Below are 25,343 nucleotides of genomic sequence, written 5' to 3' on the forward strand. Positions count from 1 at the left end.
CTTAACCCTTCCCAGAGCGGAGGAGCCGGGTCGTGCTGCAGCGCACAGGAGCCAGGGCGCTGACTGCCCTCGGCTCCCGAAACTTTGCGCGGAGAGTGGGCTTGACTGGACAGAGCCGAGCCGGCTGGCTGACCCGGGAAGGAACGGGGGAAGAGCAGGGGAAGGAAGACCCTTTAGCACCCCGGGTTTCTACCCGGGGCGGCGGGGTGCAGCTGCAGGCGGGAGCTGTCCCTTCAGCACCACGGACCTTAAAGCCTAGGCGTTATAGGACGGCGGAGGCGGGGCAACAGGCTGGGAGCTGTCCCTTCAGCACCACGGACTCGGCGCCCCCAGTGAAACCAGCCGGCCCCCGCCCCAGGACTCTGTCTTTTCTCCAGTTTGAGCGGGGGTGTCGGGAGCAGGCGGAGAGCTTTCCTGCGAGGCTGTGGAAGCAGTGAACACTCTTCTCAGCGGCTCGCCTCCCAGCAGTGCTATTTTTTGCCATCCGCCCTCACCCCCAGCACACGCGCTCGCACACACACGCACGCACGCACACACACACTCACACAGAGACCTCTCTGGGTTTCTTTGCCTTGAGTCTCCCGAGGCTGTGAGAAGCCAGGCGCATCTCCAACCGAGCTGGCAGCTCCAGGCTCCGGAGCCATGCCCTGCACGGACCCTCGTCTTTACCAAGCTCCTGAGGAATGAAAGGAACCCAGGGACCCTCAGAAAGCAGCAGTGATGCGGACCAACCCCCTGGAGCCTGCACCCTTCCGAGGGCCATAGGCGACCCAGGGAACTGGAGAGAGCTCCAGACAGGAAATCCCTGCTTTCCCAAAGTCCCTGTGGATGCTGACAAAAGGAAACCTGAATTTTTGGAAGAGCCTGTGCTAGGTTACCCGGCTGCAGAGTGATTTTCCCCTCTGGCACTGACTCTTCCCCTCCAACCCCCAGCCGTCCAGAGTACCATGAAGAATTATGAGGATGTGTGACAGAGGTATCCAGATGTTGATCACCACTGTGGGAGCCTTTGCAGCTTTTAGTTTAATGACCATTGCAGTGGGCACGGACTACTGGTTATATTCCAGAGGTGTGTGCAGGACTAAATCTACAAGTGATAATGAAACCAGCAGGAAGAATGAAGAAGTAATGACCCATTCGGGGCTGTGGAGGACCTGCTGCCTAGAAGGTATTTGCAAATTCCTCTCAATGGCTCTGAATAACCCAGTTTGTGATATTCTGGTGGTTGTTTGGGGGAGATGGAGCTGGTGATGAGGAAAGAAGAGTAGTTCCAATTATTGCTGAGAATGTGCAGGTGCACAGACTCTGTTACCAGCAAGACTGACGCCATGTGGGTTAAAGGGGTTGGGTCTTGTTGATTGTTTTTAGTATAAGATTCATGAGATGAGATTTTGTGACACTCTAGGCAGCTTCTGCAGTTGAGAAAAGTCTTCAAATCCAAAATCCCTAGGCATATTGTAAACTGCTTGAATCTCTGGCTTGAGATGAGGTCTTTAACTCTGCTTAAATTGCATTTTGAAGGGAGGGGGAGGGAGAAGAGGAGGATGGATAAGAGGAAGGAAGTGAGGGGGAGAGAGAGAGATCCTGACCTGGTCTGGCACATTCTGAGCTATTTCCTTATTTCTCAACATAGATTTATCAGTTTCTCCTGAGTTCGCTCTAACTAGATATTGTCATCAACTTCCATTGCCAATCAGTAACAGGGTAACATATGTAAACCTCTACTCCCACCCACACCCCATGCACACATTTTAAGAAAAAAAAATCCTTATTGACACATGTTTTATTAGTTCGGATTACAACAAACTGAAGTCTTGGTATTTTGTATCCACCTGTCTTTATCCCTAAATCATTCCCAAACCCAAAAAAGATATTATTTCCACAACATTTACAAAAGACTGATTCTCCAAGAATTGCAGTTCATCACTTTTAATTCTAAAAATTAGAGGAGTAACTCTAAATTACAATGAAGATAGAACAATTTTAAAATGTAAAGCCCCTTTTTAGCCTATCACACTATTAAACTTGCTTTCACCACACCAGAAGTCACTCTTAGCACCAATGGGCAATGCTTGGATATCATTAGGAGTAAATAGAAAGATAAGGAAGAAAATCAAAGCTCTTTGGAGCCTATGTGCCTGAGGGAAGTCACTGGATTAGAGGGGCAGTAGGGGGTTTTCTTAGGCTTCTGAGAAATCTGTGAAGCTTGTCACAGTGGTGGGCAAGGAAATCTGGGTTTCCTGTATGGTCCCCTCCCCTACTTGCCATTGGTTCTTCACACTGCATTCCCACTGGCTGACATTTGTCAGGGCTTCTTGAGAACTTGCATTTATGTAAATCGCTTAGGAAATCATGCTATGACATCACTTGCCAGTGTAATATTGCATCATTCTCTGGCCTTCTTCCCATGTCCTGACACTTTGAACAACTGCTTTCCTGACTGTAGTGCTACTACAATTGATTCTGTTTCTAACACAAATTTGCAACTGGTGGGAAGCCCAGGTAGGAAGGGGCTACCTTTAATGCAGCAAGGATCATGTGAAGTCAGAAGAACTGGTTAATGCTGCAAAGTATCAGTGTGACCTTGGCTAAGACATTTACCCTCTCCAATTCTCAGTTTATTCATCTGAGAAATGATATGTTTGGATTAGGTGGTCTTGAATTAACACTATCTAAAGGTTATACTGTATTCAGTGTACTGACAGAAATTCTAGAATAATTATTTCCTAAACAATGACAAAAGTCAAATATTTGTGAGCATTTGTGATTGTGTATGATGAAGTTATTTACCTCAGGGAAATTCAATATTTCCCTTTCTTATATTGACTGTAAGGAATTGAATTGTCTTTTGTAAAACTTATTTGGTGGATGCTGTGATATCTACATGATTCTAGAGATGGTATAAAAAAAATCTAAGGTTCCTCCAAGCCAAAAATGGCACATAGGTATACTGTGCTTTAGCCATTTTCAATTCTTCTGCCTCTTAGAATCAAACCTGAGAATGCACAATTAAACACAAAGTTTGACTTCCCTTATTATGGTCTGTGAGAAAACGTACCTATAAGAGCAAAGGTAGGACCTAGAATTTCTGAACCCTTGCTAAGAATTTCTCAACTGATGGTTTCACTTTTCTCTAATGTCATGTCCTACACCCACAGTTTGGGCAAGGAATTGAAACCCCACCCAGGCATTCTGTAGGCTTAATGGGAGAAGTGAGAAATTGAATCAAGAAGGAATTGGAGGAATTGAAGACGTATCCTTGGGCAGGTGAATTCTATTGAGAAAATGTGTTGCAATCCCCATACAACTTGACCCGGCTTTTTTGTTGTTGTTGTTTAATTTTTTGAAGTGTTAAATAGAGTAAGATGCACAAATCACAATGAATCACAATAAAATATTAGCTGTGACTACACCCATGTAATCAACACCCAGATGGGCCCTGGCTAAAATTTGAAGCCAAGATTTGTCATAATATACCAAACACATCAGGTGTTTGAGGAATATCCAGGAGCCTCTGATTTCTGCATTGGAAGACACGTGCAGTTGGTAGCATCCAACCTGGGCATTTCCATCCTCTGCTAGAATGAAGATGGACAGTCCTTTCCCATTCAGTATTTCTCACCTACCCCAGAGCCGCAGCATCCTCACTTTCTGGTCCTTTAAGTGTCAAAGGAAAAATGGGAGGATACTGTAGCTCCATTTTCTTAGAGATCAAATTAGAAAAGTTAATTCTTCCATACTTTTTAAAAGATCCGTGAAGCAATGTGATTATTTTATCTAAAAGAAGAGAATGCCAAGGAGAACATGACAGCTGCCTGCAAATATCTGAAGGGCTGTCATATGAAAGAGAGATTTGAAATGTTCTCTGTGGCCTCAAGGAGGTAGAAGTAGGAGCTAGAGGAAAATAGGTTTTACTCCATATAAATAACTATCGAACGTGGAATGGGAAGCTTTTGGAGTCTTCCAACATCAAAGATGTTCAAATATAAGGAAACTACATCAATTGTTTCCAGCTTGGCTGGTCATCAGATTCTCATGAGGAGCTTTAAAAATTTTTAGATCATCAGGGGCTTCACAACTAGATCTCCTGCTTCCATAGACCACAAAAATCTGACTTTTCTAAAGGTGCTCCAAGAAATTATGATGGTAAAGTCAACATGTATTGATATTTGCACTGGGCCTGAGGCTGACTATGTGTTTTTAGGATGACCATGTCACTCGAGGAGGAGAAGGATGTTTCCAGTTTTCCTTTCTATAACCTACCTACTTACTTATAGTAAGTTTTTTTTTTTAATAACCTACTTAGTTATAGTTAGGTCATAGAAATGAGAACTGGAAACATCCTTCTCCTCCCTGAGTGACAGGATCACTCAAACCAAGTTTACCTTGTCACTGAATTTGGCCCATGGGCTGCCAGTTTTGAGCCTTATAAATTACCTAAATGGCACTTTTAATCCAAATTTCTGCTATTTTTCTATCTGATTCCTGAATTACTCTTTGTTAGTCAATAATCAGTTTTTCAACTCCTTAAAAAACCTACTACAAAAAGATAATGTAACCTATCAGAATATCCCTTGCATTTAGCACTTACCATGTGCTCACACTGTTCTAAGAATTTTGAAAAATACCTCTTTCATCTTCAAAGGAGCTCAATGATATAGGTACTATTATTATCCTCATTTTACAGATGAGGAAATTGAGGGCTGGGAAATTTACATAACTTGCCCAAGGTCACACACCTAAACTCAGCAGGCAATACTTAACCTTAGTCGTGCTGCCTCTCTGAGCATTTGCTACAGAACATTAATTTATGCTTCAGTGGGTAGTCTGCTACTGGTACAAACATTAACTTGTGAAAATGCCCAGACACATGGGTTTTTCCATTCAGAAGTCCCAAATCTCAGAACACTCAGCATGCCTGTGCAGTGTCGGCAGGGACGCAGGAGCCACCAGACACACACAAACTCAGAGGCAGCAAAGGACGCGCTTTGAATGGAAAGACAATCGACCTGTGTAGAGACACCCACACTGGAAAACCAACACGAACGCCTGACTCATTATCTGGAAAGCACGGGAGGCGCTCACAAAGTAGAGTCCTAACCTGCTTCATGTTTTCAACAGTGGTCTGTGAATTTGAATGAGAACATGTTCAATATGTGACTCTCTCATTAAGAAAACCTTTTGAAGTCCTAGAGACAATCAAAGCGATGTATTTAGATAGCAGAAAGATCACCAGGCTAGTAGTGAGGAACCCTGAGTGTTCATCACATTTCCATCACTAGCAGTTAACTGTGAATTAACAATGAATTGTGAATGTTATTTTCCCTCTTTGGACCTCAGTTTACCCAATTCTAAAATGAAAGCTTTAGATAAAATTAGGGAGTAACAAATCCAAATGTTCGTGTAGATGAAGCAGCTAATGTAAAGTGTGAAATAAGCATTTCCCAACCCTGTTAGCTCAATTCCAAACAGGTTTGGATGTAGGTAACAGTAGATTTGAGAAGATGTATGGTAACTGGAGCTTGGTCTCAGTGTGGGGCAATAGGGGGTGGTAAGGACTGTGGCAAACTAGAAAGCACAAGCCCCATCTGAAGGATGATTATTACTTGGCTTGAGTTGATTTTTACCTTGGAGAAATGGACACCAAGTGTGACCCAATATTTCAAGTAAAGAAAAGCCAGATGTAAAATCTCTTGATTTTTAAAATGCAGGTAACGCTTTCAACTTTTTAAGAATATGATACTAGTCAAACCAAATTTACCTTGTAGCTGAATTTGGCCCATGGGCTGCCAGTTTTCAGACTTGTAAATTATCTAAACGGCACTTTTAATCCAAATTTCTGATATTTTTATATTTGATTCTTGAATTACTCTTTATTAGTCAATAATCACTTTTTTAATTCGTTAAAAAAATACTAAGAAAAGAAAACCTACTTATTTAGGATTTTAGGACAGGGAACTTAAAGTTATGGAAAAAGAGGTTTAATAACTGGTATTTCTGCTACAGATGGGCCAGGATGACATCAAACATCTGGCTGAAAAACCAGAAAAAAAAATTAGCCAGTCATTAGAAGTTCTCCCATATTTCCAAATCTCCAGATGGTTGATTTTTTCAGCCAGATGGGGTTCCAGCATTATTTATGTGTTTGGAAACCTTCAGGGAAGCTGCAAATATGTGGTTGAGGATGGAGGTGAGGAAGAGACGTAGCATTCATTAATTATTCTCTATGTGCCAAGCCCTGTGCTAGGTGATTTTGTACCTGTTAACTCATACTTTTCTTATCTCCTGTCTCCCCGCAAGTATAATATAGAATCTGTAAGGACGGGGATTCTTGTCTGTTGGGGCACCGCTCTACTTCTAAAACTTAGAAACAGTACCCAGTCATCACTTCTGCAACTGCAGTCCTAGATTTAATGCTGTACCCTCCCTTAGATATGGGTTCGGAAGGTGTTGGAGTTCTCTTACTCTCTTCCCTACTCCTGACCGTCTCCCAGTTCCTTTTTCTGTATTCTTCCTCCTTGCCACTAAAGCCTGAGAGATAGATGGAAGAGAGAAGTGGGCTGGAGCCTTAAGGCAGGATGGGAATGAGTGACCCTGACTGTGTTTGGAGGTTGAGTCAGGATTGGGCAGGTGATAGAGGTTGGAGTATGAACATGACTAATAGCCAGAATGTGTCCATAGCACCGTACTGGTTGTTAAAATACTTCCCTATGTCTTAATAAACAATGTCTGGCCCAAGTCTTTCACCAACTCCCCATCACCACTGGACCCACCTTAGCCCTTCCTGGAGCCGCTCAGATCCGTTAAATAAAGAGTGAAGACCTGGCCCAGCAGATATCATCATGACCTTGCTCCAGCCCTACAAAACCATTCATTCTGATTGTCTGGTCTTGTGTCCTGTTGGTTGTTAAATATTTTAAATCTCATTCCTAATTGTATCATCTTTGGTGGAAAGCACTTATTCCTCTTCTTTCTTCCTCAAACCCAATATTCCACCTGACTCTGGGATTCCACGTACTTTGGGAAGTAGATGCCTTGAAAATATTTTCATGTGTTTCATTCTCTGAAATTTTACCTTCCAGATTAGGATAAAGTCAAGTGACCTTCATTCCAAGGTTGGGTGACCAGTGTGGGTTAGTTGTATAGATAGCTAGTGTGTGTCAAGAAAAAAATAAAACAAGAAATTAGGCAAAAAGATGACTGTGTTCTTTTAATGTTTACATAGAGCACAGTGAAACAAATTTACCCAAGGGGTCATCTGACCCTCTGGGGAAATGTAACTTTGATTGACTTAGCTTTCATTACAGATTCAGGCCTAGTTGCTATATAGTTAGATATTTACTTGTAGAAAACTGGGGAAATGCGCATATTTTTGTTCAGTAGATGTGCACGTAATTTTCATTAATCAGAGGAGATAACCCCAAATGTTGTGGATTTATTCTCTCCTCTCCTGAGTATCAATCAGTTTTATATTAATTTAACGATCTTACTTCAAAATTTTTTCAGTAAAAAAATAGAACATCCTCATTTGAACCAATTTTGTCATTTTGCTGGTTTCCTCATTGCTGAGTTGAACAAAACTTGACATGAGCACACTATGTATTTTAGGAGAATTATGTTTTTAATAATTTAAAATTTATACTTTGACATATGGAAGCACCCTTCAATTAAAACAATGTTTCTGAGGTTAAACAGAGGTGTAGAAAACCCTGAGGTTGTCTTAATTTTCTCCTATCTTATAAGCCTACCTCAGCACACTTTTTCAATGTAGGAACAAATAGGCCCTTACTAAGTTAATGAAAGACCACAGAGAATATGCAATAGAACAGGGGCTTTGGGAGCAGGTGGACCTGGGAGTTATGTGGATCCTGTTACTTACCGACTGCGAGACCTTGAAAGTTGCCCACCCTCTGAGTGTTAGTTTACTAACCTGTGAAATGGGGAAATAAAAGTAGCAAGTGACTTCAACTCTTTCTGTTTTAGTTCTTGTGCTTCCTTCATTTCTTCTGACTTCTAAATAACGTGTTGACCATTAGTTCTTGATTTACACATTTCTACACAAGATCCATTTGTTAAGACAAACGATAAGTTGCCTTCTTATACAAGTTCTCCGCTTCCTCCCCATACCATTAGTTCCTCAGTGAGGTACCTGTGGCCCCAAGAAGAATCATCCATAATGATTGAGTGTTGGACTGGACATTTGCTTAAGCAGCTCATGTGTCCACCTCAGCAAGGGACTTAGAGGGAACAACAGAGCTAAGAGGAGGCATGGGAGTGGAGCAGCCTGTTTGGAATGGTGAAGTTCTGTGTGTGGACTGGATCTGGCAGTGGGTAGCTGGGCTGCCACCATTGTGTTCATATCTCACCCGAGCGAGCAGCCCATTAGCCAAGAAGACCCTAACCCGGGCTGTGCAATTTGTGAAGATGTTGCCCTATACGAGGCTGCTTGGCTGAGGGGTCGAGTAGGAGCTGAGAGTCAGCCCATGCTCCACTCACCAAACCATGCACCTTGGTTCAGAACTGAGTCCACTCAAAGGGAGGATGGTCTATCATAAATGTCCACAGGGTACTGTATGCGTCAACCACAGTCTCAGCAACATGGGGCTGTATGTTTTCAGTGGAAAGAGCCATGAGGGTCGGAAAAGTCTAGACTGGAGTCAGAGATTCCACATCAGGAAAGGAAGTTGCAATGGGAAGGTGCCATAGGCCCCTTCAATAACCAATGCATGTGACTCCACAAGACAGTCAGCACGCAGATGCCTGCTACACAGAGTGTCTGGCCGTTGATGTTAGCCAGAGAAGCAGTGACAGCAAACAAGAAAGGTTTACAGCCTCGCCCAGCTACGTGAAGTGGCAGATTGGCCTTTTCTTTCTTCCTGCTCCCTGAGGAACATACATACAGAAGGTGCTAGAATCCAAAGGAAAAAGGAGCAGGGATAGTGATTTGAATTCAACATGCAATTTGAAATGTTAGGCAGAACTGGAAGTCTTAACAACCAAAAGTGACTGGGAAGTTATGAAATCTGCCTAAACTATCTTTAAGAAAATGAAGAATTTGGGCCTGACGCAGTGGCTCACGCCTGTAATCTCAGCACTTTGGGAGGCTGAGGCGGGTGGATCACAAGGTCAAGAGATCAAGACCATCCTGGTCAACAAGGTGAAACCCTGTCTCTACTAAAAATACAAAAATTAGCTGGGCATGGTGGCGCATGCCTGTAGTCCCAGCTACTCGGGAGGCTGAGGCAGGAGAATTGCTTGAACCCAGGAGGTGGAGGTTGTGGTGAGCCAAGATCGTGCCATTGCACTCCAGCCTGGGTAACAAGAGTGAAACTCCATCTCAAAAAAAAAAAAAAAAAGAAAAAAAAGAAAAAGAAAATGAAGGATTTGAAATAACATAGTTGAAAGCCAAACTAAAACTGGTGCATGTTTATATCCCACTAAATTGAGACCCATCAATAAATATAAATAATGTCATCATGCTTTGTCTCAGAAATTTTTAACAGTTGAAAACTCTGCAGGGCATGGTGGCTCACACCTGTAATCCCAGCACTTTGAGAAACCAAGGTAGGTAGATCACTTGAGTCCCGAAGTTTGAGAACAGAGTGGGCAACATAGTGAGACCCCATCTCTGCAAAAAAAAATATAGAAAAAAGTTAGTCAGGTGTGCTGACATGCTTTTGTAGTCTCAGCTACTCAAGAGGCTGAAGTAGGAGGACCACTAGAGCCCAGGAGATTGTGGTTGCAATGAGCTGAGATCATGCCACTGCACTCTGGCCTGGGGTGAAGAGTGAGACTCTGTGAAAGAAAGAAAAAAAAGGAAAGGAAAAGAAGAAAAGAGAGGAGAGGAGAGGAGGAAGGGAGGGAGGGAGAGAGGGAGGGAGGGAGGGAGGGAGGAACAGAGGAGGAAGAAGAAAGAAAGAAAAAAAAAGAAAGAAAGAAAAAGGAGAGCGAGAAAGAAAGAAAGAGGGGAAAGGAGGGAGGGAGAGAGGAAAGAGGGAAAGAGGGAAAGAAGGAAGCCCAGTGGTGTATATATATACTATGATCTGTAGCTATATCTCAGGGCTTGACAAACTATGATGAGGCCAAATTCAGCCCATTGCCTGCTTCTGGACAGCCCATAGCTAAAAATATTTTATGTATCTTAAAGTGTTGAAAAATTAAGTAATATCCAATAATATTTCATGACACATAAAAAGATATAAAATTCAAATTACAGCATCCATAATCCTAAATGTTGCCAATAAAAAATTTGTAGAAACTTGTTTTTGGCTGGGCATGGTGGCTCACGCCTATAATCCCAGCACTTTGGGAGGCTGAGATGGGTGGATCATGTCAGGAAATTGAGACCATCCTGGCCAACATGGTGAAACCCTGTCTCTACTAAAAATAAAAAAAAAAATAGCTGGACATGGTGGCGTGCACCTGTAGTCCCAGCTACTCGGGAGGGTGAAGCAGGAGAATCACTTGAACCTAGGAGGCATGTTACAGTGAGCCAAGATCACCCCACTGCACTCCAGCCTGGATGACAGTGTGAGATTCTGTCTTTAAAAAAAAAAAAAAGAAAAAAAAAGAAATTTGTTTTCTTTCTTGTCATTTATCTATCTATATATATACACATTTATATATCTACGTATCTATACAATCTCTTGTCATTTATATATACTCAATTTTGCTGCTTGGCCTGCAAAGCCTGAAATATTTACTATTTTGCCTTTTCCAGAAAAAGCAAAGTTTGCCAAACCCCGCTATATATCTCACTGCAGAGACATGTAGGAATCTATAATAACACTCTATTTCTAGAAGGATTCTTTGTTTTCCCAAGAGTTTTGAATTGCTTTTCTTTTTTCCTTGTACCATCTGCCTTTATCACAGACCCTTCATGTAATCAGATATTCTTTCTTTCCCAGAGAACTCCCACATAGTTCTGATTTTCCCTTCTCTCATAGCATCCAGGAAAATGTAGTCCCTGACCAGGTACACAGGAACAGTATCTTCAAGGGCTGACAAAAGAAGAAAGCCTTGGGAGCCAGTGTTTCTGCTAGCAGTAAAAAGAAAGGAATGCTCTAGATAAGTTTGACAGTAGGCTCCATAAGACAAGGTTACTCGGTGGGTGGCCCACAACAGGCAGCTGGTGTTGGGAGTCTAGGTACGAATACTGTGCCATGTAGCTCCATGTAGATGAGGTTCAGTATGCTCATGAAACTTCATGAAAGATACATGAATGGGCACTTCTGTGAAAGAGTCTCATACTCCAAAATGTTACAAGTCACAAAGATAGATCTTAGAACAGAAGTGAAACAGAGAATGATACTTAGGGCCATCCAAACATAGATGGTAATCAAAGGTATGACAGTACACAGTAAATGCCAGAGAAACACAAGGAAGACAAAGAGGGAAAATGATACCCTAAGTAGCACTCACATATATGGACAAAGAACAGAGGAGCCAGTGAGAATCTGGAAGAGCAGAGATAAAGGAGGAGAAGGAGAATTCAGGATTTGACTAGCATTTTGTGGCTCTGCTGAAGCTTTTTCCAAAATGATACAGATGAAAAACAATGCCTACTACTAGAAGCCCTCCAGCCTAAGAGAGCTCTCTCAAGGCAGGAATCCCATGTGTAGCCTCTTTCCTGGGTTTGCATGAGGTGGCTCACTTCCAGGGCAAGTCTGCTCTTCCTGGGATCAGTCAGCCTGTGAAATGCTGTTATGGATCCTGGGGGCTGCTTCCAAGGAAGCAGAAGAGTGAGAGGATGGACCATGAGAACCCCAAAAACAGCTGCCAAGTAACTAGAAGAAAGAATTATTTTTAATTTCTTAATTTCTACTTTTTAAAATCATTTTGAGACAGGGTCTCGCTCTATTTTCCAGGCTGAAGTTCAGTGGTGCAGTCAGAGCTCACTGCAGCCACCACCTTCTGGGCTCAAAGGATTCTCCCACCTCAGCCCCCTGAGTAGATGGGACTACAGGCACATGTCACCATGCCTGGCTATTTTTAAAATCTTTTGTAGAGATGGGGTCTCACTATGCTGGCCAGGATGGTCTCCAACTCCTGGGCTCCAATGACTCTCCCGCCTTGACCTCCCAAAGTGCTGTGATTACAGATGTGAACCACGGTGACTTACCTAGAAAAAATGATTAAAACCTAACACTTAACAAACACCTTCTATGTGCCTAGCAACAATTATTGTGGTAGACTGTACATTCATTTGTTTGTTTTTTAGGTAGAGTCTTGCTCCGCTGCCCAGGCTGAAGTGCAATGATATGATCTCAGCTTACCGCAACTCTGCTTCAAGTGATTCTCCTTCCTCAGCCACCCAAGTAGCTGGTACTACAGATGTGCACCATACGTCCAGCTAATTTTTTGCATTTTTAGTAGAGACAGGGCTTCTCCATGCTGACCAAGCTGGTCTCGAACTCCTGGCCTCAAGTAATCCACCTGCCTTGGCCTTCTAAAGTGTTGGGATTACAGGCGTGAGCCACTGCTCCTGGCCTCATTTCTGGGCCAGACCTTGTGCATTTATTCATTTATTTAACCGACATATGCTAGATGCCAGGCACTCTTCTAAGGATGCACTTTATAATTATTATTTAACTCTCCTGATTTCTTTGAGAGATAGATACTACTATTACCTCCATTTCGCAAACGCATATGATTAGTAAAGGCTGGGCTGGAATTTAAACTGTACCTTCTTCTGTTACTCATTAACTGTATTCTGGGCCCTTGGGTAAACCCTTAGCATAAACAGGCTCAACTGAGCCTCATCATAGTCCTGTCTACTGCTAACTGTTCTGTATTACCAGCAAGGAGATGGAGGCTCAGAGAGGTAAAGTAGCTTGCAAAAGATCACTCTGCTAGGTGGTGGCAGGGCTGAGATATAAACCACAGTCTCACTCTAACCACCACACCACACTGCCTTAACTTAAGGACCCAGGCTGGTGGGTTGGGTCTCTTCCAACATGCTCAATCCTGTATTAAGGAGAGCTCAGTGTCAATCAGAGGCTCTGAACCACTCAACGACTGGAGATATTGTGAAAAATAATTCACCCAACCTCTGCCAATTCTGATACCAAATCCAGAAAGCGAAGTCAAGGAAAATAAATGGTAAAGCCAATAAAATTGAGACATTGTAGCACTAGGCTGTGAAGAAATACCACCTCTGGTGATCAAATGTAAATTTTTCTTTAAAAAGGGAACACTAGGAGCCGGGCACAGTGGCTCACGCCTGTAATCCCAGCACTTTGGGAGGCCGAGGCGGGTGGATCACGAGGTCAAGAGATCGAGACCATCCTGGTCAACATGGTGAAACCCCGTCTCTACTAAAAATACAAAAAATTAGCTGGGCATGGTGGCGCGTGCCTGTAATCCCAGCTACTTAGGAGGCTGAGGCAGGAGAATTGCCTGAACCCAGGAGGCGGAGGTTGTGGTGAGCCGAGATCGCACCATTGCACTCCAGCCTGGGTAACAAGAGCGAAACTCCGTCTCAAAACAACAAAAAAAAAGGGAACACTAATGATTTGGAAGTGAGAAGAACAGGGAGTCTGGTGGGATGCAGGTGGGCAAATGATCTGAGGTTCTCACATCTACTTTGGAGTTGGGGTGTTTGCCAACATGGGGATGGCATCAGGTCCAGGGCTATTCCACCTCCCAAGGAGTAAACTTGAGCACATTATTTATTTGACTTCTTTGGGCTTTAAACTCTGTGTCAGGCAAGAGTCAACCCTACCCTCGCCCTCACCTCTGGGTTTGGGGCTCGATGACTCTGTAACATAAGTGATGAGAATCTGCAGCCAGGTTCTCATGCAACACTCAGATGGCCAAAACCGTCTTTGAAAGGCACCAGACTTGCAATAGACAAATGTACCACCAGGCCTGGTTCTTATTGGCCTTCGACTTGAGTGTGCCGGGAATGGGTAGCTAGGATGAGATTTGGGCAGGCAAGGCCCAACACCATCTATCCACCTTTTAGCCTGCAGGTTGTAGGAAATGCTATCAAATATCTTATTGCCACCCCAAAAACCATCCACCACATTTCTCTGAACCAGCAACCTAGAACCAGAGCCTGGTGTATAGTACATGTTCAATAAATATACCTTGAAGTTTTGCCAGAAGGAAGATAATTCAATTACCTTAAGCTTCTCCTAGTGAACCTATACTAATCCCTGACAATTACTGTTTTGCTCTTAAGTGCTTACAAATTACCCTATTAATAATATGTCCTATAATTCCAGCCAAAATTGTTTACAATTTGGCAGTCTGTAGTTTGAGAGAGACTAGCTCTCCAGTCTTCGAAAATCTCAGCTGGGTGCAGTGGCTCACACCTGTGATCTCGGGAGTTTGGGAGGCCAAGGCGGGTGGATCACTTGAGGTTGTAAGTTCAAGACCAGCCTGTCCAACATGGTGAAACCCCATCTCTACTAAAAATACAAAAATTAGCCAGGCATGGTGGTGGATGCCTGTAATTCCAGCTACTCAGAGGCTGAGGTGGGAGAATAGCTTGAACCCAGCAGACAGAGGTTGTAGTGAGCTGAGATCACATCATTGCACTCCAGTCTGGGCAACAGAGAGAGACTCCATCTCAAAAAAAAAAAAAAGAAAGAAAGAAAAGAAAAGAAAAGAAAATCTCACTGTTCTTTGTCCATTTTTTTTTCCATCTTATCCTTGAAGATTATCTAGAGTAGTTCAACAGTCTCGTTTTAAAATTCCCTCAATATCCTGGGTGCAAACTCAGAGAAAGAAAGAAGAAAATACATGTTGTGTGGACATATTGTGCACAAATCCCACAGACACTGTTTCTATTCCTTGTGGCTAAGAGTCTATATATATATTTGGTCACCTGCACATTTAGGAAGTGGAATTTCCACCACTCTATATTCTGTACCATATGCTGTTTGACATCATCCATAGCTGCCCTGGAATATGATAATACCTACCTGTTAAATTAAAGTGATCCACAAAACCATGTTGAGGTAACTGTTGAGGTGCCTTCCATCACCTCATCCATTACAAAAGTCTACTGTCACCTGTAGAAATTGGTTTTTGGCATAGAGCAGTTAATATAGATGTATATTTACAAATCATTTTACCCTTTGCAAATTACAGGACAGCAGAACCAATTAGCTGTTTATCAGCTTAACGTGCCCTAAAATATGTATTACCAAAGTAAGTCCTGATTTTTCAGAATGTTACTTTTCACCAAAGATGAGTCTGGCAGGCAATCAAAATGCTCTAGGTGTTTGGAGAAAAATAAAAAAGATCAAATCAAGAGGCAATGATGTTAATCTGAGCCCAAGGTCTGCTGCGCAGCATAATAATTGCTCTTTTCTGCTTTTTCACTCTTCAGTGAGTGATGGCTTAGCTCCTGAGCAGGTGGGATATGGCAGGGGTTGGGTTTCTAATAAGATCTGGACCAAGGAAATCAGGTCTGGGCCACCCTAGGATGTTTTTCCAGTTAGAGTCCCTGGGGCTCAGCTGCAGGAACAGCTCATTGGCTTAAGAAACAGAAAATCTTAGCATAGCACAATGGACTTCTTCCAAATTACCCTAAAGCAGAGAAGGTGTGTTAGGGTGGGTGAGGATGAAATTGTAAATGGTGTGGTCAAGGTAGGCTTCCCTGAGAAGGTGACATTTAACTCAAAATATGAAGGAGGTGAGAAGCAAAACCAAGTGGCTCACTGGGGGAAGGGCATTCTAGGCAGATGGATCAACAAGCACAAAGGCTTGGAGCAGGAAATGTGCCTGGAGTGTTCGAGGAGGCCAACGTGGTTGAAGTGGGGGAGTGAGGAGGACAGAAGCAGATCAGTTTAGGATACTGCAGACCGGGTCATGCAGAGCTCTGAAGGGAATTGTAAGGACTTTGACTCTTAATGAACTGGAAGTCTCTGAAGGATTTTGAACCCAAGAATGGCATGCTCTTGAGTTCACCATGTCTGAGTTTTCTTCTCGACTGCACGCTTTGCTGCTTTACAGGAAGAGTACTTTGTCCTGTGACCTCCCTTGCTTCCCTCAGGCAAGTACAGCTCTAGACTTTAACACTTTTGCCTCGCCCTTCTCTACGACTGGGTGCAGTGAGGTAGCACCTTATCACCACTGTCTTCTTTCTTTCGCTGAGGACAAGTCCATGGTCCCTTATTATTTTTCAGTATTTTATTTCTCATTGTGGAAAACTGGGTTTTTTAAAATGACGTTGAAGTAGAAGTTTCTAGTCCTTGCCAAATCTTGCAAAGCTCCTGGAATCTTCATTCCTGCTGGGAAGCCCCTTCTCAACTGGCAGATTCTCACCTTTCATTGGCTTAGGCTGGCATTTCCTCCTGTGCAGCTTCTCCTTCTCAACCTAGAGATCCAAGAAGAGATGCAAAGTGAGTGATTTGTATTTGAGGGGACCTCCAGCCTGGATTCCCTGCACCAGAGGTACTGATTGAGCAGCTACTATGTGCTAGACACTGTGTTGGGTCCTGATGATTTAGCAGAAAATAAGGCAGACATGGTTCCTGTCTTTGGTAAGTTCACAACTGTGGAGGAAAGATGCTGATGGAGTGCACCCAGGTGAACAGGGGAGGGGGCTCCTGTAGCAGAGAGTATCAGGTCCTAGATTAGTCAATGGCAGGGGTCTCACGTGAGTGTTCTCTTAGGGCTTGTGAGTCCCCCAGGTGCTCCTGGCCCGCAGTTGGTGCTAAAAACATATTTTCTAAACATGCAAAAAGGCTTGTGAAGCATACACAGAGGAGAACTGACCTCTTCAAGTACTCAGAGCTGGAATAGAAATGAGCTCAGAGATCCTGGTTTCTTATCCTTAAGCAGAGGGGAAAGAGAACATGAAAACAGCCTACCCCTAAAAATCCAAGAAGGCACACTGAGTAATTATACATTTTCTCTCTCTCTTTTTTTTCTTATCTTTAACTTAAAAAAAGAAAGAAAGAAAGAAAGAAAGAAATCCTGGATAATTTATTATTATTATATTCTTTCAAGTGGTATATTTTTCCTATTGTATTTGTTAACTGAAACACTTTACAACAGGAAAGTGATACAAAAACATATTCTTAATATAGAAGTTTAAAACAAAACAGACAAGAATGTTTCCTTTGTACCCTCACTATAAACTCATCTGCTTTCCCCAAAATGACAGCTACTTCTAGTTGGTAAATAGCCAATAAATCTCTCTCTCTCTCTCTTTTTTTTTTCTCTACCAAATCAAAGAGAATAGGAAGTGTGCATTTTTTCTCTTCCAGTTCACATTCTTCATGAGTCACTCCACACTTTTGAATAATTATCTTACAATTTACTAGACATTTAATCATGCACATTATTTTAATTTTATTTTTGTCATGTAAGTTGAACTTAGGTTTTTCAACTTGCCATTTATTTTTCAGTTAATAAAGTGTCCTAGAGATCTTTCTACAATTATCCTACAATTTATTAAGATATTTAATCATGCACATTTTTATATTATTTTGTTTTTATTTTTATTAGATAAGGTGAACTCCAAGTTTCTCTTCAAAGAATCAGTATGTCAGTATGTTCAGCTCTCTTATTCTTGAATTCTTCATTTTAAAGTTTAACTTCCTGGTTCTCTTTGCCCCCTTGGCTCTAGTTTCAGTAAACGACTTTCCTGCCAGTTCTAATCAGTAGTTCACATCTGTTCCCCTGGTCATCTGCTTTGACCTGAGTCACCCCTGGTCACCTGCTCTGACTTGTTCTGTAACCATCCTTCCCACCAAACTACCCACTCCACCACTCTGGCTCGTACTCCTGATCTCTTTAAAACAGTCAATCAGTATTAGCTTAGACGGTGCAGCCTAACCCTAGCCAATAGGGAAGCAACACAGCAGTAGGGGCTACCTGCATCAGGAATAAGAACCCCTTCCTCTTCCTTGTCCAGGTGAGCACTCACCATTGCTCCATCTGTGAGACATGCCCTTCTTTAGAAGTAAATTGTCTTGCTGAGAAAATTTATTGTCAAGTGCTACTTCTTCTGTGGCACAGAACATTTACATATAACATTTTTTGTCATGTAAATTGAATTTATGAGTTTTTTTTTCAACTTGCCATGTATTTTTCATTTTAAAAAGTATCCTAGAGATCTTTCTGCATTAGTAGAGAAGTCCGCTTTATTCTTTTTGGTGCCTATTTAGTACTTTGAGGCATTCCATTATATAATCGCTTTTCAAAAATTTTATTTTAAGTTCAGGGGTACCTGTGCAGGTTTGTTATGTAGGTAAACTTGTGTCGTGGGGGATGTGTTGTACAGATTGTTTCATCACTCAGGTATTAAGCCTAGTACCCATTTGGTTATTTTTCCTGATCCTCTCCCTCTTCCCACTCTCCACCCTCCAATAGGCCCCAGTGTGTGTTTCCATGTGTTCTCATCATTTAGCTCCCATTTATCAGTGACAACATGCAGTATTTGGTTTTCTGTTCCTCATGCACTCTATTTTAAACATCAAATCATATGGAAGGGATTTTCATGAGAAGCATCCACATGAGAAATACTGCTCTCTCCCCACCCTGAGTTCTATTGCCCAAAGGAAGCTTTTTGAAACCATTTTTATTTGGTTCTTCTGGTGGTTACATCTTTATCTTTAAATAATATGTTCATCCCTCTATTTCTTGATTTATAATCTATTGGCTTCCTGCCATGATAGGTGAGAATTTAGCTAACTCACTCCTCCCTCTGTATTGGTTAGCTTTCTAATTTTTAAAAATAACTTACATCTTCATTTCTTTTCTTCATTCACCTTGTGTAGACTATCTTAGCTTCCTATTTTATAGAACGAGAAAGTTCACATTCCTCACTTCCACCTACCCGTGCCTGTAGCTGTATTTTTACTTGCTCGTCATCAAGATTCACTCTGGTTGCATCCTATTCTGCAACTAAACCAATGTCCTCCATGCTTGGGCTATGGATCGATTCTGAAGTTTGAAAACCAATGAACGTTATTCTGATTATGTAGATAATGTTCAATGCGAAGCTGACTCATTTTCTGAGATTACATTTTTCTCTTTGCGGTTTCAATGTCACAATCTCTGAGTCACTCCAAGAAACATGTCCAAATGGAGTTGCCTAATACTTAACTAGTCGATCAAAATCATGCCATATATTTATTTGCATCACACTTGGGCTTTCTGGTACAGTTTTCATTTTTCCTGGAGTTTCTGATGGGCTCAAGGAATTTTTTTAACAGATTGTTTCAGAGCAAAATTAGGCTTTTAAAAACACAAGCCCCATACAGGAGGAAACACTTTTCTGGAGAAATAACTCCTCTCCGTTTTTTCCTGCCTCCTCAGTATAGTATAGCAATTAAGAACTGAACCCTGCCAGCTTGGTCAATATGGTGAAACCTCTTCTCTACTAAAAATGCAAAAATTAGCTGGGGTTGGTGGTGCATGCCTGTAGTCCCAGATACTTGAAAGGCTGAGGCAGGAGAATCCCTTGAACCCCAGAGGTGGAGGTTGCAGTGAGCTGAGATCACACCACTGCACTCCAGCCTGGGTGACAGAGCAAGACTCCATCCAAAAAAAAAAAAACGAAGAAACAAACAAAAAAAAACTTATCCTCTACCACCAGATTGTTTGCATCAGATTGCTTGGGCTCAAATCTCAGCTCTACCACATATGGCTGTGCAACTTTGGCACATTACTTAACCTCTCTGTGTCTCAGTTTCCTCACCTATAAAATGGGGGAATTGTCATTATACCTACTCATAGGGTTGTTATGGGTACTTAATATTTGTACAACACTTAGAACAGTGCTGACACGCATAAGTACTAATTTGGTGTTGGTTATTACCATTTTCCTGGGATAAACAGATCGGACAGAATCTACTTGTCTGCCTTTCTTCACCAACAGCAGGGAATCACTCAGTCCATGGTTACCACTGCTCTGTTAATCCCCAAGAATTTTTAGGAGCCTCAGGGAGGACTGAGGCAAAGCCAGTGATGCAGTTGATGGAGTCCCTACCACAGAACAAGATTTGTGGCCTTTGATGGCAAATCTTGGGCCTGATTTTCTTCATGCTGGTTGATGAAGGTGGTCAAAACCTTGGGGAATAGATGTTCTAGAATATCCCCAAGATGAGCTACATCGGGAAGGCATTAGCACTTAACAACAGCAAGTGCCCACTGAGTGCTCACATACATCATCTCACTTTGTCTTCCCAAGAGCCTTGTGGGGTATTAGACTCATTTTACCAATGAATAAATGGAGTTCAGAGAAGTAATTGTCCCAAATTCTCAGAGCCAGTAAGTGGTAGAGGTAGAATTCAAACTTAGGTCTTTTAAATCTGAAAACTGATGTCCTTAATCCTGATGTCATAGCTCAACATTCTCAAAGGGTGGTCTTTTATTTCCTAAGATAAAAGGGGCACTTCCTAAGATCCTTTTAAGGAACTGGCAAGGTTGAAACTATTTCAGAATAATAATACTATATGTCTGTGCATTGTGATGCACACCTGTAATCTCAGCTACTCAGGAAGCTGAAGTGGGAAGATTGCTTGAGCCCAGGAGTTCGAGCCCAGCCTGGGCAATACAGCAAGACTCCATCTCAAAAAAAAAAAAAAAAAAAAAGATATGATTTTTTTCACTGTGTTGAAATTTGCACTATGAGGCAAAAACAATGGTAGGTAAAACTGTTGGAGCTCGACCGCAAAGGAAGGCTGTGGCTCAGTACTGATTGTATTCGTCATTATCACTCACTCACAGGGGAAAAAAATGCTAGCCTCACTTAAAAATGTCCCTGATGAATCCATAGAAAAAGAATCAATTTTATTAAATATCAAACCTTGAGTGCTAGGTTTATACAGTCTGTGTAATCAAATGAGAACTATGCTTTGAATATCTCAGCCAGGGTATGCTGGTGGTCTCAGGAAAAGGCACTTGTGCGACTGAGTTGCGAGCTGAACTAGCTGCTTTTTTCCATGAAACACCATATTTACTTGAAGGAATGACAGGTAAATTATGGTTATTCAGGCTTGGGTATTTGGCAGACATTTTCTCAAAAATGAGCTAAGTGAGCCTGTCACTTCAAAGAAAGCAACTGACAGTATTTGTTGCCAAGGATAAAAATTCAAGGTTTCAAGTGATAATTATGATTTTGGAAAACTTGTGTGAGCCAATGTGATTTGTTTTTATTCAGCATAATGAAATGTGCCAAATTTAGAAGACCTGCGTAACTCTATGAAACAATACTTTCCAAATGACCAATGCATGATGTTACACAATTATGCCTGGCTAAAAGACCCATTCAACGTGCATTATTAGAAAAATGGATTTTCATGTAACAGAGCATAAAAAGTTAATATGGTTTCAGATTCCACATTGCAACTAGCCTTTAAGATACTACCACTTGTCGAGTTTTGGTGTAGTATCAAAGAATAGTCACAGTTATTTCAAAGGCTATTCAAATACTACTCTATTTGTTTAACTTGTGTGAGGCTAGACTTTCTTCATATACTTCAACTCTAACAACATTGAGCAATAGATCAAATGCAGAAGCAGATATAAGAATCTATCTCTTCTCTTGAGCCAGACATTAAAGAAATTTTCAAAAGTGTAAAAACAATCCTTCTCACTATTTTTTGTTCTGGAAAATATAGTTATTTTCATATAAATATTTATGTTAGCATGTAATTGAGTTTATCATTATTTTCAAATGAATTTTAAAATAAATATTTTAAGATTTTAGGAGGGTTTTAATTCCTGATATAGGAAATATTAAATAGATATAACCCACATAAACAAAAGTTCAATAATTTGCACATGTGTAAAGGAGTCCTGAGACCAAAAAATTTGAGAACCCCTGCTACAGCTGTATTTTAATTCTGTTGACAACTTCAGATGGCTGAGGAGAGAAAATCAAAGAGCTATTTCCACACTTTCGTCACAAGGTTTCCTTCTAGTCCTGTCTTTTCTTCTCCAGTGAGAAATGAAACAGTCCCTCGGTGGGTTCTGGTATCTTTTTGACTCCTCTTCAGTTGCAGCTAAGCTAAGTCATTGTTCCGCCATCACTGGGATGTAAGAGGCAACATGAGATTTCAGCAGGCACTGAAAGAGGCATCTTTGATTAAAATGCAACCCTGCTGGTGTAAAGTTAGACAGAGCCTGGAGGATTCATAGCATCTTGTGTCTTTGTTCACGAACACCGACAAAGCTTAGCCACCACTCCACAAAGAGCTGAGATCTGTGGTGATATTCTTTGTATGTGAGATGAAGCAAAGTGCAGAAAAACTGAGATTTTTGACCAGGTTTTTGGTGGATGGGAATTTAAATGTATACATCGTCCACCTTCTAACCTATAATTAAACACACTGTGGGTGAGGATGGAGAATTTGGGGAAAGGGTCTAGTGGGCAATCACTGAACAAACATTTCTCTTGTCCAGTGCCAGGGCTTGGTTCTTGGAAATGGAGAAACGGGCACTTGAAGGGAGGTTGGGGTCTGTGGCCATGAATGTTTTAGTTTGTTTGTTTGTTGTTTGGCCAACCTCACATCCATACCTCCTTTTTCTGGTAACAGTGTTCTTATTTGGGGGGGCAGTTGTCATGTCACCCTGTCCTCAGTCCATGTGATTTGGGTGGAACTGACTCCAGCCTGGCAGGACCAGCATGTAACCTAGGAATGACCTTGAAGATTATCTTTAGGCATCTGGAGTTTATACTAAGGCAGTGGCTCTTGACAGGAGCATTTGGTGTTGTCTTAGACATTTTTGGTTGAGGGATCAGAAAAGCACTACCAGATCTAGTAGGTGAGATCGGGGATGCCGCTAAACACCTTGCAATGCTTACAAGACAGCCCCTACAATACAGAATTACCCAGTCCCGAATGTCAAGAGTACTGAGGTGGAGAATCCTGATCAAAAGGTAAACGGGGCTGGGTGCAGTGGCTCATGCCTGTGATTCCAGCACTTTGGGAGGCCCAGGTGGGCAGATCACTTGAGATCATGAGTTCAAGAACAGCCTGGCCAACATGGTGAAACCCCGTCTCTACCAAAAATACAAAAATTACCTGGGTGTGGTGGCACACACCTGTAGTCCCAGCTACTCTACTCAGGAGGCTAAGGCAGGAGAATCACTTGAACCCAGGAGGCAGAGATTGCAGTGAGCCAAGATTGTGCCACTGCATTCCAGTCTGGGTGGCAGAGCAAGACTCTGTCTAAAAAAAGCTAAAGGAAAGCCACTGAAGAGTTTTAAGCAGAGGAGCAATAGGATCTAAATTGATGCATGTATATATTTTTTTACTTTTTATAAAATCGAGATGGGGAACCTTACTATGTTGCCCAAAGTTGTCTCGAACTCCTTGGCTCAAGTGATCCTCCTGCCTTGGCTTCCCAAAGTGCTGGAATTACAGAGATGAGCCACAGCACCCAGCTAACTGATGTCTTTAAAGTGTGGTCAGGTCCCAGGTAGAAACAGATTTTTGAGACATAAGAGGGGAGCAGGAGATAAGCCAGTGGGTATTGCAATAACTTTAGAGAGCGAAGACTCTAGGAGTGTGGAAGGAGGTACGATGTGGAAGGAGGTATGACATGGGAAATGCACATTTTGAAATCATCAGTGGTAAAAGGCAGAATCTTGAATGTGACTGAGAGCTTCCAATGAGGCTGTGAAAAGTAAGAAAATAGGACCAAAGACAGAGCCTTGGGGGAACATCCATGCATAACATAAAATAATGATAGTATCTAACACTGTTTGAGAGTTTATGTGCCACTACTACACTGAGTAGCTTACATGATCACATCTGATTCTTTTAATAACACTTATTATCTCCATTTTACAGATTAAAAAACTTGGGCACAGAGAGATTAAGTAACTGGCCCAAGGTCACACATGGAGCTGTTATCTGAGACAGAATCTAAACTCAAATGATATGACCCCATCGCTTTCCTTCTTACCTAACAAGCTGCCTCCTTGAATGGAGAAAAATCTTCCAAAAGGAAAATTACAACTCTTAAGAGCTGAAAGATGAACAAAAGTTGGAGAGATGAAGGGATGGGTTGGTGTTCCAGGAAAAGGGAACAGCAAGAACCAAGGTCTGGAGGCTAGATGGAGCATAAAGAGAGTGTACGAAAGAAGCCAAAACATACAGTAATGGCCAGAGCAGGGGTGGGGTGAGTGTGGAGAACGGCAAGACTGGAGAAGTAGACGGGGACCGTGTCATGCAGATCTTTGGGAGGCATGTTAAGTAAGACTTTATTCTAGGGACAACAGAGATCCTTTGGAAAGATTACAACAGAAAATTAAAGATCTCACGTAATCAGGTTTTCATTTTTGAGGCTCATTCTGGCTGAAGTGCGGGACATGGATTGGGAAATGGAAAAGGAATAGTTTTATTTATTTATTTACTTACTTACTTTGGAGACAGAGCCTTACTGTGTCACCCAGGCTGGAGTGCAGTGGCGCGATCTCGACTCCTGGGTTCAAGCGATTCTCCTGCCTTAACCTCCTGAGTAGCTGGGATTACAGGTGGGCGCCACCACGCCCAGCTAATATTTGTATTTTTAGTAGAGATAGGGTTTCACCATGTTAGTCAGGCTGGTCTCGAACTCCTAACCTCATGATTCGCCTGCCTTGGCCTCCCAAAGCACTGGGATTACAGGCGTGAGCCACCGCGCCCAGCCTATTTTTATTTTTCTTGAGACAGAGTCTCACTCTGTTTCCTGGGCTGGAGTGCAGTGATGCAATCTTGGCTCACTGCAGTCTTGACCTCCTGGGCTTAGACGATTCTCCCACCTCAGCCTCCCAAGTAGCTGGGACTACAGGAGTGCACCATCACACCTGGCTGATTTTGTTTACTGTTACTATTATTATTATTATTATTTTGTAGAGACAGGATCTCACTACACTGCCTAGGCTAGTCTTAAACTCCTGGTCTCAAGCAGTCCTCCTGCGTTGGCCTCCCAAAGTGCTGGAATTACAGGTGTGACCCACTGCACCCAACTGAGGAATATTTGCAGACTGGTTAAGAAACATTAATGCAATAATTCCATAGCAATAATAGAGTCTCATATTAGGGAGGTGGCAGTAGTAAGGACTCATTGGCCATCACTTTGGTAGATGCTTGAAAGCTGGAATCAACTGAATTTCCTGATTGTTGCATGCAAAGTTAAGGGAGAATGAGCTCAGGGACATCTGGGTTTCTGCCTTTAACCTTTGGATGGACAGTGATGCCCTTTAGGATGAAAAGCTTAGTGACAGGGAGAGGGTGAATCTGGTTTTGAAAGTGTTGAGTTTGCAGCTTTGTAACATTCAAGCAGGGGTGTTAAAAGGGCCACTGAATGCACTGCCCAAGAACTCATGAGGGATATCTAGTCTAATTACTTCCATATATATGGAGCTATACCTTTTTGATCAGGAA

The 25,343-nt window shown here is 42.2% G+C and overlaps 1 protein-coding gene across 1 annotated transcript in view; it reads left to right on the plus strand.

The window, feature by feature from the left end:
* The first annotated feature begins 431 nt into the window (after positions 1-431).
* CACNG3 (calcium voltage-gated channel auxiliary subunit gamma 3) overlaps positions 432-25,343 on the plus strand; it is a 104,595-nt gene continuing 79,683 nt past the window's right edge. The window contains exon 1 of the mRNA XM_012464747.2: positions 432-1,168. Coding sequence (XP_012320170.1) covers positions 958-1,168 — 211 coding nt within the window. The 5' untranslated portion in view covers positions 432-957. The remainder of the gene's footprint in view (positions 1,169-25,343) is intronic.

Source organism: Aotus nancymaae, unplaced genomic scaffold, assembly GCF_030222135.1.
Source record: "Aotus nancymaae isolate 86718 unplaced genomic scaffold, 86718_ANA_hifiasm-v0.15.2.pri h1tg000049l, whole genome shotgun sequence".
Lineage (NCBI taxonomy): Eukaryota > Metazoa > Chordata > Mammalia > Primates > Aotidae > Aotus > Aotus nancymaae.